Source organism: Pollachius pollachius (assembly GCF_949987615.1).
Source record: "Pollachius pollachius genome assembly, chromosome: 3".
Classification (NCBI taxonomy): Eukaryota; Metazoa; Chordata; class Actinopteri; order Gadiformes; family Gadidae; genus Pollachius; species Pollachius pollachius.
In genome coordinates, this window is record NC_136936.1 from 17703981 (window position 1) to 17716203 (window position 12223).

The 12223-nt window shown below is 44.7% G+C and overlaps 1 protein-coding gene across 1 annotated transcript in view; it reads right to left on the reverse strand.

The window, feature by feature from the left end:
• Positions 1-272: 272 nt before the first annotated feature.
• The window catches only part of pcp4b (Purkinje cell protein 4b), a 27031-nt gene continuing 15080 nt past the window's right edge, over positions 273-12223 (reverse strand). Inside the window, exons 2-3 of the mRNA XM_079731919.1 lie at positions 7948-7999; positions 273-533 (exon numbers count right to left, since the gene is read on the reverse strand). Coding sequence (XP_079588045.1) covers positions 400-533; positions 7948-7999 — 186 coding nt within the window. The 3' untranslated portion in view covers positions 273-399. The remainder of the gene's footprint in view (positions 534-7947; positions 8000-12223) is intronic.

Consider the following 12223-nt stretch of genomic DNA (forward strand, 5'->3'; position numbering starts at 1 on the left):
CACAGGGACAAATATGGCGGGACAGGAAAAACAGATTGTCATGAGTCCTTCCTTCCTTTCCTTCTTCGCTTATTGGTACTGCAATGAAATCCTAATGATGATAAAGAGTGATAATAACAAGGTGGTACGTTATGGAATTCACATACATGTCATATGATTGACAGGCTGGTTTGCCTTGCATTTCCCAGCACCCCCCACCCCCCCCCCCCACCCCCCACCCCCCACCCCCACCTCTGCCACCAGCGCTCGCCCACCCACACACGCCCCCTGGAGTTCCAAACAGGTATGATTTTTTTCATTTTTTCACATGCAAATGCCACTTGGTCGCCATGACACCACACGGCCCGCGGCGCCGCCGCCCCCCCGCCCACCGGAGGCGCCGTCCTCCTGGGGCGACCACTAGGACTTGTCGTCCTGCTTCTTCTTCTGGAACTTCCTGAACTGGGACTGGATGGCCACCGCCGCCTTCTCGGTCTCCGGGGCCCCCATGTCGATGTCAAAGTCCTCGGCGGGGACGTCCTTCTTGGAAGCGTCTGGGGAGGAGGGGGGAGGACAGGAAGAGAATTTGGAAACCACAATGTTTGGGGATGTAGAATAGGACATGCAGCAAAGAAACACTTCACTTTGATTTATGTTTTTCTTTCTTATCTGATCTTTTCAGATGAATCTCTATCACCTCCCACCCGGACCATGTTGACTGGATCCCTGCGGGACCTTAGTGGGGGAGTTAAGCGGTCAGTCATTCTTCCTGGTCAAAGCTAAGAAAAGCACCCATCGTTCATCTCATGCTAATCCTCTGTGAAGAACAGCCTCCTAATGGAGGAGGAGCTAGGGGACGCTGGCTTGGGTTAGGATTGTCCACTGTGAGACGTCCTAATGGATTGTTGCCCAGTCCTTCTATAGGCATTTAGGATTACACTCAGAATGCATCCACCATCAACGCAAAAATAATCCCTGTGGACTAAGGTGCATTTCTAGTTTCACTATATATTCATCCTCTTTGTACCTTCACAAAAGTACATTTTTAAGGGGAAGAGTGGTGAAGATCAACACAAGATGAGGGATTTCAGGACTATGGCAATAGCTTAGATAAAAGCCACCAGTACCTTGAAACACAATAGTCTCAGAATACAATAGAATGAGTTTAAAAAGTAAATCAGACCCTAGATAATGGACAGACTCCCAGGGCTTCTGTTTATGTATCGCTCGCCTTTATTGCAGCCCATTGGTTAACATTTTAAACAAGTCCATGCTAAATTTAAATGCGTAACCGAGGGATGTTTACAGCGCCATGAGGTATTTCGTATCGGAGCTGCCCAGATCTGGATGGTGTTTTGAATATATTAGGGAATGGCTATTAATAGTGAGCGGCTCTGCTCTCTTCTACCCGTTTCACGTGTAATGTTTAAGACCGCTCATAAACCAAGCCAACATCACTACGATAAGAACATTAGTTATGTTCAAAAAAGGGAAAATGGCAATACTCGACGTCTGGTGTACCACTGCTAATGTGTGAATAATCCCCCACTCGTCCCCATGTTATCACACCATCTGTTGTTGGTGAAAAAAGCCTAATGGTGGAGAATGAGAAGAATGCATCATTCGCCTTCCTTTGCATTCTCCCTCCTCACTAAAGCACAGCTTCTCTAATCCCCGGGAATGCATCGCTGCATCATCCTGGGGTTGATCAATATGATTATTAGAACACAGCTAAATTCAGGCATGGGGGAAGGAGAAAGAATGAAAGAGAGATAAAGAGAGAGAGAGAGAAAGAGAGAGAGAGAGAGAGAGAGAGAGGACAAAAGAGAGTATGGGGAAGAAAGAGATAGAAAATACTGCTGTGTATCGACGGTCCGGGCGATCTCCCCGTTCCCTCGGGGCTGGGGCTGAATGGCTCTGTCTTGGGTCGTTCAAGGAGGAAACTCTAAGTGCCGTGTCAAGGCCAGCTCCCAGCCTCCCAATAATTGATATTGAATTGTATCCAATGCATTACAATGTCTGCTGTTTTCCTCCGTCCCGTATTCGCTATCAAACGGTGCCCTTTCACTTAATCCCGGCACCAGACATGTTCGTAGGCTTTGCGATTTGGAAGGACAAAATGAGCTATGACTTTAGGTCATTCTTTGAAAAGGAAATAGACTGGGGTTATTAGTGTTCTCTGTGGGAGGACTCGGGACACTAGAGGACACCATGTGAGGAGGAACATGTGAGGGAACCCTTGAGGGTAAAACCTCCCATTCATGTGTTGGCCCTTTATAGTATGAAGCCCAAAACTATACTTAATAACACCGGGTTTGATTTTCACTCTGGCACAAATTATACGTGTATATAGTACTTTATTGTCACTTTAATTTATGCTTTCTTACTCTGGGAGAATCCAAAAAAAACTATTTACACAATGAAAAGTTTGAAGGGCTGTCACCAGGGCGCTTATAAAAAGGAGTTTTCACACTTTCATTTGTGCTTTATTTCCCAGGACGGCAGACAGCACCGAGCACAGTAATGATGGATCGCACTACCTGTGAGCATTCAGCCTGCCCTCGCTATGGATTATCTATTCTATTGCTCCTGGCAGCACTTTCAATGCGCCCCCATCCCGCTCCTAACAGGAGTGTAATGCCTGCTGTCAGGGCTGCCATCTTGGATCATCTTTACTGTGGGATCAGCGGCAAGTGTGGGTGATGGGGAAATATGTACATAATGGTAGTGGGCGATACTTGCTGTATGGAAGTCTGCATGTGTGAGACTGTGCGAGTGTCTGGGAGGGGATGGACCGTTGGCCCAATGTTTCCTAACCCCTACCTGCTCCTTAATGACTTAATAATATATCTGCATTCACTGTTAGTCGCGTTGGGTAAATGTGTCTCTTGAATAACTTAATAATAAATAACCTTTCTTTAGTCTTGGGTGTTCAGTGCTATAGCGACTGCAGTCTACTGCGAAGCGCAATTGGCTGGTAAAGGGCATTGCAAGACTGTCTGCTGGATGTTTGACAGGCGGACGTTAATGGTCCCCTCGACTAGTATTGAAAAGGAAAATGTCACTTGAATATGAATGTGCCTGACCTAAACAATCAAATGGAGGCTTTAATTGTGTTGAATGTTGGAAGCTTGAGGTCCAAACTATAGCAAACTAGCAAACACACACAATGCACTTCAGCTGAATCTGGGTTTGGATACAGTATTTGGGGAACCTATGATCCCAACTTAGTTGTATGATGAGCAAATGCTAGCCACTAGCTGCAGGGGTGTGCTTGATTGTGTCTCTGAGTGTGAGAAGGTGGTGAGGTAAAAATCAATGAAGGTCCATCTTCTGGATCTACTGAGGGCAGCTGAAGTATTAAAGAGAATACTGGCATCAATGAGCAGAGATGTGAATTCAAAGGACTGATGGACCATTTATCAGCTTTCCTTCTTTCTGATCGGATTGATTTTGCTGAAGGAAAGAAACTGTGGCTTGAATCCAGCCTGTTTGGAGGCAGTGACATATAAAAACATATTTTATAAAAACGAATTTTGTCTACAAACACACAGACGATTTGGCACCATTTTTGGCGCTTGATTTAGGCTACCTGTTATGCGCCGCTGGTGCAATTATATGATCATCAGCTTCTAGCGGGGGGATCTACGCAGACGGTAACCTGCCGCGTCACAGGCAGCCTCATAATCACAGTGCCGAAAATAGTCTGAATTATCCGTGTTTGTAGACAAACTTAAATATGTTGTGTTGTTACCGTGACTCGTTTTGGAAAAGCTACTATTCTGAAAACATTGGACATCTTTGTAAGCAGTCAAGTGTATTGAGTGAATTCCCCTCAGATGAACAGGAGCTAGGCTTCTGTTACTTTGCATGTCGAAGGAAACGGCTAACAGAAAATGCTAACCCAGCAAACTCCCCTTATGGTTGCAGTGATCAATTCGGAACTAAACTCAAGGGTAAAATGGGTATTCGCCAAGTAACTGATACCTTCGCGTATCCCTTCAAGATATAACAGAGACAACAGACAGAAGAGTTCATGCAACAATGTTAACCACCGACAATATAAGGAGAGAATGAAACAGGAATCTAAAATAGCTTTAATTGAGTACATTAGAACTAATTAAAAAGATAATTTGGGTCATCCTGTGCACACGTTAAGATATTGTGGCAGGCTAATAATAACGCCATGATGACCTTGAACTCAGGTGAGCCACTTTGAAATCCTCCCCAACATCACCTATTACAATACTCTTCTCAGAATATTGAGAGTTTTCTAGAGATTTGCTGAGGTTAAACGGCTGTTTGTGAATACATCGATTGAGGTTAGATATTGTTTATGTACGTGTTCAGTCCACTTCAAATCTCTCCCAGCCTAAGGTCGGCATGTGGGCTGCAAGAAGGCTGCAGTAAACCGGTCCTGCCCCAGCTGTTGCACTCGTAAAGGCAAGGCCGTGTGTGTGTGCGTGTGTGTGTGTGTGTGTGTGTTATGTGGGGGTTATGAGTCAAAGGGCCATTGAACATATGTCCCAACTAGATGGCAGCTGGGCTCCAATGAGGTTGACGGTGTCACACACACTCTCTGAAGGTGCAATGGCTGAAGGCCTTGAGGTTATAGACACTAAGAAGTCTTCGTTCATCTTGTATTTTACATTTTCTTCTCTGTTTCTCTGTTCCTTTCTGTAGGCTATTTGTCTTTTTGTCATTCTGTTTCTTTGCATGGGTCCAGTATCCAACACATGTGACTAAATGTGAGGCAACTGAGAGGATGAGTATCAACATACAGTGCATGTCTTAACGTTGTAGCTCATCACTTGTGTACGTTGAAGTTCTGATGCACAGAAGGAACACTCAAACACCTGCGTAAACAGCCTCCGCTCCATTGTCGTGTGGGCATTTATCAGCAATTGCATTGACTTGTATTCAGCTGGAAATAATGAGCTGTGTTTCACTAAACAAGAGGACGATCTTCCTCCCCTGGTCCTTGAACTTCTGAGGGGTTGCCATTGGAGACCATGTGCTGCTGTGCAGCAGCAATGGGTGTGTATCTGTTGGGGGGGGGGGGGGGGGGGGGGGTTAAGTCAATGGCAGCGGAGCTTCTGCCTCACCTACACTAAGAGCTATCTCTCTCTTCCCACCTCTACCATCCGTCCCTCTCTCCCTCCTCCTACCTCTCTTCAATCTCTTTCTCTACCATCACTCTCTTGCTACCTCTATACCATCTCTCTTTCTCTCTCCCTGCCACTCTCTCTCTCTCTTCCATTTTTGACTACCATCACTCTCTCTTTCTACCATTTCTCTCTATTCCTACCTCTGTACCATATTTCTCTCTCTCTTGCTACCTCTATACCATCTCCCTATTTCTACTTCTCCCATTTATCCTGCTCTCCAATGCTATCTCCCTCTCTCACTATGTCATTAAGACCTCTCTCTCCCATTTCTTTCACCCTCCGGTACTCTCTCACGCTCTCTGTACCTCTACCATCCCTCTCGTCCCTTTCTGGCTCTTCTGCTCCACTGTTTTCTCGTCAAATTAATTCAAGGTCAGACAACAAAGCTTTTGTGGTCCTTTGTGCGGCTGGTATAGTGTCTTAGGCCTGCATGTATTAAGCTGGCTTTATCGTCCCACTTCCTCTTTTTAATTAAGGGAATGAAAGGCTCCTGAAAGCCATGGTACACCCGACCATTCGCTCTTCTTTTTTACATCGCCCCTCAGGCCAGATTAAGAGGTCAGGAATCGGGTCCATTAATTGCTGTTTCCGAGTAACGGTTAGGGATAATACGGGAATCTTTGAGGGGTCGCTTTCCACCTGGAGACTGATAGCCTGCTCCCTGCAGCTCCTCAGTGGTCACTATAATAAACCTGCCCATTAGGGGCCTTGACACCTCCCAAACTTTCTTTCTTTGGGCTTTTTTGGGCCTCTGTTAAGCTTGTAACTTTCATGCGACTTTGGTGATCGGATCTGCCAGATCTGCCGAGAATCGACACTCGGATGTGAACTCTGTGGGCAGATCTGAGATCAGATCTCTTGTCCCTGCTAAATATTTAAGACACTTCCTGGTAAAATGCTGTTGATTGCAAAATGAGTGGCTCCCGTTCTTTTTGCTTGAAATGCTATGCATTTGGAGCGGCCACAACAAATGTTGTGTTCACCTGAGCTGAGTGGATATGAGTTTCATAATCAACATTCATTTGGTGTTATGTTTTGATGTGATTTCCCTAACTTTCACAAAAAAGCTTCCTGTTTCAGTTGGTTTTATTTTGATGCCAGCATAATAAACATCTATGATAAACACCTCTTCTATGTTAGATGTACAGCAATTCTACAGCTGAAAGGTGATACTAGAGTGAAACGCTTACTAAACACTAATTCATCCCTTCACATGGCTGAAATATAATTAGTCAAAGCCTGAAGGTCATTTGAAATATGTAGCGCATGGATCCATTATGAATAACTTAAAATGGTTTCAGGACGTAGCCATCCTTAAATTCTATCGTTACCAAAAAAAAGAAATGCTGATCTGTTTTCTTTTCCTTTCAGCTGGGCAGACTAGATGCTCATGTTGGGGCTGGATGAGCTTGTAATGTGGTCATTACTCTAAAAAATCCCTTTTGGCTAAGAGATGCCTCACATTCCCTCTTCTTGAATTCTAACTAAGGGCTTTTCCCCCTCTTGTATTAAATGGAAGGCCGGCTACACTCCCATTCAAAGGAATTTGACTGAGTCATGGGAATGGTAAAAGCTGTTTTATGATGTATTGCACCTGAATTGAAACATGAATAGAAATACCACCATAGAGTGTATGTGTATGGGGCATTCGTGTATTTAAAAGAAAGAAGAAAAACTAACATACTTTAGTTTCTACTTAATCAGCATCATCACTTTATCGCCAATATAATTTTGATGTGAGGACAAATTGCACCTTTTGTCCATAAAACCTGCCGATTAAATTAAAATGCTTTTAAAAGTGCTGCTCCAACACTTTTGGGTTGTGTGTACCTTTTGCATTATAACAGTCAGTCATTGCAATTTGTCAAGTGTAAATCAAATGTACATGCTATTGCATGTGCTAAGCAATGCAGATATGACCGCTGCCTCGCCCTGCCTGTCACATATGGTGGTGATCCAGACAGAAAGAAGGGAAATTGACCTTGTTTAAAAATGTGCCTTCATGTCCCGTCCTAAGAGGATCTGGCACTTTGAACTCACATGGCTGGTGATTGATCCAGAACCCTTTGGTCAGCTGTGTGAGGCCATGTGTGTGTATGTGTGTGTGTGTGTGTGTGTGTGTGTGTGTGTGTGTGTGTGTGTGTGTGTGTGTGTGTGTGTGTGTGTGTGTGTGTGTGTGTGTGTGTGTGTGTGTGTGTGTGGGTGGGTGGGTGTGTGTGTGTGTGTGGAGAGGGGTGCACCGAAGGCAGTTGTCCTTCAGCCTGTTAGCGTCAATTGTTGGACATGTCCACCGAGAGCCGGGCAGAAAATGAGTCATTAGAGATGATCTTAAGATACAGTAATACTCATGCGTAAACTTTCTGCTCCATTAATCATTACCCTCTCTCTCTCTCTCTCTCTCTCTCTCTCTCTCTCTCTCTCTCTCTCTCTCTCTCTCTCTCTCTCTCTCTCTCTCTCTCTTCTGTTTCTTGTTTCCCTGTAACCATCCTTCCAATACTAGCCCCTGCCTATCCCCCTCCCTTTCTTCTTCCCTTAGTTAAGTTGCAAACCTGTGTTAAAATGGATACCCAGCGCGTGCGGAGCTGCTGTCGTGCTATTGGTCGTCTCCTCCCACGGGGGACGCAGAGTGTCAGAGCCGGCCCGTATCAGACTAAAGTAGATCTGAAGCATTGGCATGAGGGGAAGGTCATACCTCATCTTGGGGGGAAGCATTTGCTCAGAATGATGCCACAAATACACATTTGTTTAGTGTCCACGTCAACATCATCCCTCACACACACTGTTCGACGGTTTAGTTTACCTTGTGCTCCAGAGGTCTGGTTGTTGCTAGCCGCGGCTCCTGATCCTTGTCTCTGTGAAAATACAAACACACAAGAGAAAGATTTAGCCCCCGACCGGATAATTTTTTTATTGTTGCAGAAACCAAAACATTGGGCTCCCCTGACAAGAGATCATTAGCAGAATCCCAGTGTCCTCTTTGATGTTGTAGCTGCAAACCCCAACTGGCCCAGAAGAACGTCACACACTGCTACTGTAGGAGAGGCTGTGGTCATGGGGGTAGCTGACATATACCTAAGGGGATGAGGGCCAGGGGGGTGGGGGGTAGTGAGGGGAGGCGCGACCGGGCCAATACGTCTCCTACGGCTTTTCAGTGTAAAAGCCCTTCCTGCCAGTAAGCTATATATTCGAACTGGAAGTAACGACCCCCGGAGAGGTTGTCTTGATCCGGAGCGACACTACACACTATCCCCTGGGCCTTGGCTGCGTGTGTCTCACCCATTTTAGATGAAAATATTTTTGGGAACGCGAGGAGGCTGCATTATACAGGAAAATGTATTTTGAAAACACATCGTGACACATGCGATGTTGATCGATGAGGACCCCCGCCTGTGCAAATACATGTATATTAAAAAAAGTAATGCAATATATAATAAGAATAATAAATACATAAAAATATCAGAACTTTCTGTGTAACAGAACTTTTCGTCCGATACAACTTTTCCGTCGTATCGAAAGATGAGGAAACAATCCAAGCAGCTTTGGCAAGGAAAGACACACGGCTAATGAATGTAATAACCCGTTGGCTGTGACGGATAATTTGCCCGATTGCAATAAGAACACAGTGTGATGAGAAACTTAAATAGACTGTTATCTCCGCCATTTCCAACAACTTGTGCAGTGTCCATGGTGACTATGACCAACATACCTGAATTTGATTGGTTAAACGGATAACTGGTTGACCTTGGTGCGAATACAATTAATCCCATTCAACTCAATGATTTTTTATTTTATTGTCATGTGAAAAACTCACAACCAACAATCGCGTTCAATGTGACGCGTGAGTGTGTGCTCTCTATTGCCACGGATAACACAGCTAGTTATATTACCGCTGTCGAGAGGCAGTGTTAACATAATATCCGTTTGTGCCTCGTATTTACTTGGCAAGAAAGAAATGTTTATTGGTAGAATTCCTCCTAGTGGACAGAACGTTTAATAGTGGCATTGGCGATGCACAAGCCTGTGGACACAGTCAATTGGTGGGACCTGCATAGTAAGTATTAATAACAGGCTTAATTTGAGAATAAAATATTCAAATGGGATTATGGAGGAAGATTGACAGCTCTAGCGTGTTCACGATGTGCTATGTTTAGCAAAGTGCATATTTATTTGATCACTTTGTTTTGAGGCTTGCTAACCGAGTGAACAAACATTTAAAGCAGATCTAAATTGCAGACCGTCTGCTGAGCCATCTGACCGAGCCAACAGGCTCTCTTTTGGCCCGCCCATTTTGGGTCTTCTGGTGCGTACCACCAGGCCTGAAAGACATGCTAGCGGAGACACTGGCTGAGTGCATAACTGCCCCTCGACATTGACGTAATATTATAATGCTTCGATTTGTTTCACTTTAGAATCGATGTGGCTGACTCCACCACCCAGACATATGAGTTGAAGATGTTCAGTACAGAGTTTAATGTGTCTGCGGAATGAAAAAGTAAGGAGGCCTTGGACTTAAAAGTGAATACGTTCTATATACATCTCAACATTTAGTCTCAGAAGCTCCTCTTGCAAAATTTCAAATAGCCATTGTTCTCTTGATGATAAAAACACCCTAATCATCTCAAATTCCCTACAAAAGGGACACACAAGAGGACACTTGTCCACCCAGACTTTAACCACAACATATAAGTCAAATTAATATAACTCTCTTCTAACTTTCTATAACTCTGGTAATATAGATGATAAGTCACCATCTATGTGCTTCCCTTCAATTCTTCACACTGTCCAGCCCGAGGTGATTCTTTCAGACCCGGTGCCGTGCGTGCGTTGAGAGTACATGATGTTGACAAGTGCTGCTGAGGGTATGGAGGAGAAGAAGAAGAAGAAGAAGAAGAAGAAGAAGAAGAAGAAGAAGAAGAAGAAGAAGAAGAAGAAGAAGAAGAAGGAGGAGGAGCAGAAGAAGAAGAAGATGGAGAAGAAGAAGAAAGAAGAGAAGTAGCGGTATAAGTCGAAAGCGGGGTTGAGGAGTGAAAACGCTCGACCACAATGGGCAGATTAGAAGAGGCTATTCTTAGAACCATATTACACTCATCCTTTTAAAATATGCAGCAGGGCCCGCGTCCACAGAGAGACACGGAGGCAGAGAGAGAGAAAAACCAATAGCAAAGTGATGAAGGGAGAGAAGCAGATGGGCTGGAAGGAAGATAGGGCAATGGCGGGTGGATAGAAGAAAGGAAAAAGAAAGAGAGAGGGATAGAACGAGGGAGAAAGGCTGACGGCCTAGATGTTAAGCCCCTTCTAAACGCTACAGTGTTTAGGTGGCAGATGGACGTTTAAGTGCTATAGTAGGAGACACAATACAGCACGGTTCTAACAGCCTGTGTATCATTGGTTTCCAGTACTGAAAGGTTGGGAAACACAACAAAGGGATTTAACGCTCCGACTGCATTTTTTTCTCCCGGAATAAAATCGGTTGCTTCTCACTATGATTCAGCACAGAATTTGTATTGCAGTTCAAGGAATTGGCACAGGAAAATAAATGTCTAGATCCCAATTAAGATTCAGCATAGAATGGATATGATCATGTATGAAGCGCATCCATTCACGCTGGTTGTAGCATTAGCTATCCTTACGAGCGTCCGAGGAACACAGTCCCAATACATAGAACTTCCTCGGTGGCCCGATCCTCTTACATTCATCTTCTCCGTCAAAACTACAAGCCAAGCACTCCATCATTGCCACAAAATGTGTGAAATTCGCCAAGAAGTTAAGCCAGTTCAAATTGGTATCATTAATAACAAAAATATTGGCCGCTCTCCCTGCTTCATTCAGTCAAACCACACATGGCATCCGGGGAGACAGAGCCTCCGTTTGTCACCGTGGAAAGAGTGGGAGAGCTTTTATCCTGTCATCTAAGGGGGAAAAATCATTATTCCCTCCCATACAATTATCAGGGGACAGACCTTATGGTGATAAGATGACACCTTCCATATCATCAACTCTCACAGATTCCTTCCAACTGGTAGCAGACGACATGTCACGCATATAACCCATATTCCGCTAACATCTTTATCTGTGTGTGTGTTTGTGTGTGTGTATTCTTTTATTGTGTTGTGTAGCATTCCAAAGTTGGCAGAGAGAACACTGAAATGAAGAGATGAGAGGAGAGAGATAGAGAGCGAGAGAGAGAGAGAGAGAGAGAGAGAGAGAGAGAGAGATAGAGAGCGAGAGAGAGAGAAAGAGAGAGGGGGAGAGAAAGGGAGAGACCGTGTGATCAATTCTCACTGCTGCATTCAGAATAACATTGGCATTTGGAAGATAGATAACCCAAATCAACTTTGCCTCTGTCGTCTCTTAGTGCCGACCGTGCAGAAAGAACCAGCAAGAGAGAACAAAGGGGCAGTTAGCTCGAGAAAGTTGTAACTATTTGCCATTTCGGCTCCTTATCATTCTGCTTTAACTGATGTTACACAACCCAATACCAGTCTTGTAGCTCACAAGAGATATAAGCCATCCCATTGGTTGGAATTGGCTCACCATACGGTACGAATTCAAAGTGGCACACAAATGAAGACAGAGGAAACTCAGTTATTTAGTCTTTTCTCCCTTTCATATTATATTTATAGTCTGTGTAAACCTTGTAGGAGAGAACGCTGTTTTGTTTTCTATCCAGGCTCTTTTAGAACGCGGAGTGAAAAGCGGCACGTGGAGATAAGCACGACGACAGAGGAAATGGTTTCATTTACGTAACCTTGTATTGGCTCCATCTCTGGGGGAATCTAGCCATTCGCTATTTTAAACCCGCACGTTCACAAACGCGTACTCTCTCTCTCTCTGGGGCCATGGCTCTTCCTCCTCTCACAAGTGTGCGCACGCACACACGCACACAGACAGACCCACACATACACTCAAACACACACACACACACACACACACACACACACAAACACACACACACACACACACACAGGTCTCCCGTTGGATGGTGTGCAAATGGCAGCGCGTGCTTGAATAGTCCAGGAGGTGCGGAGCCGTGCGCCTCTCCCACTGCATTATTAATCTGGCCTTTTCAATGCATC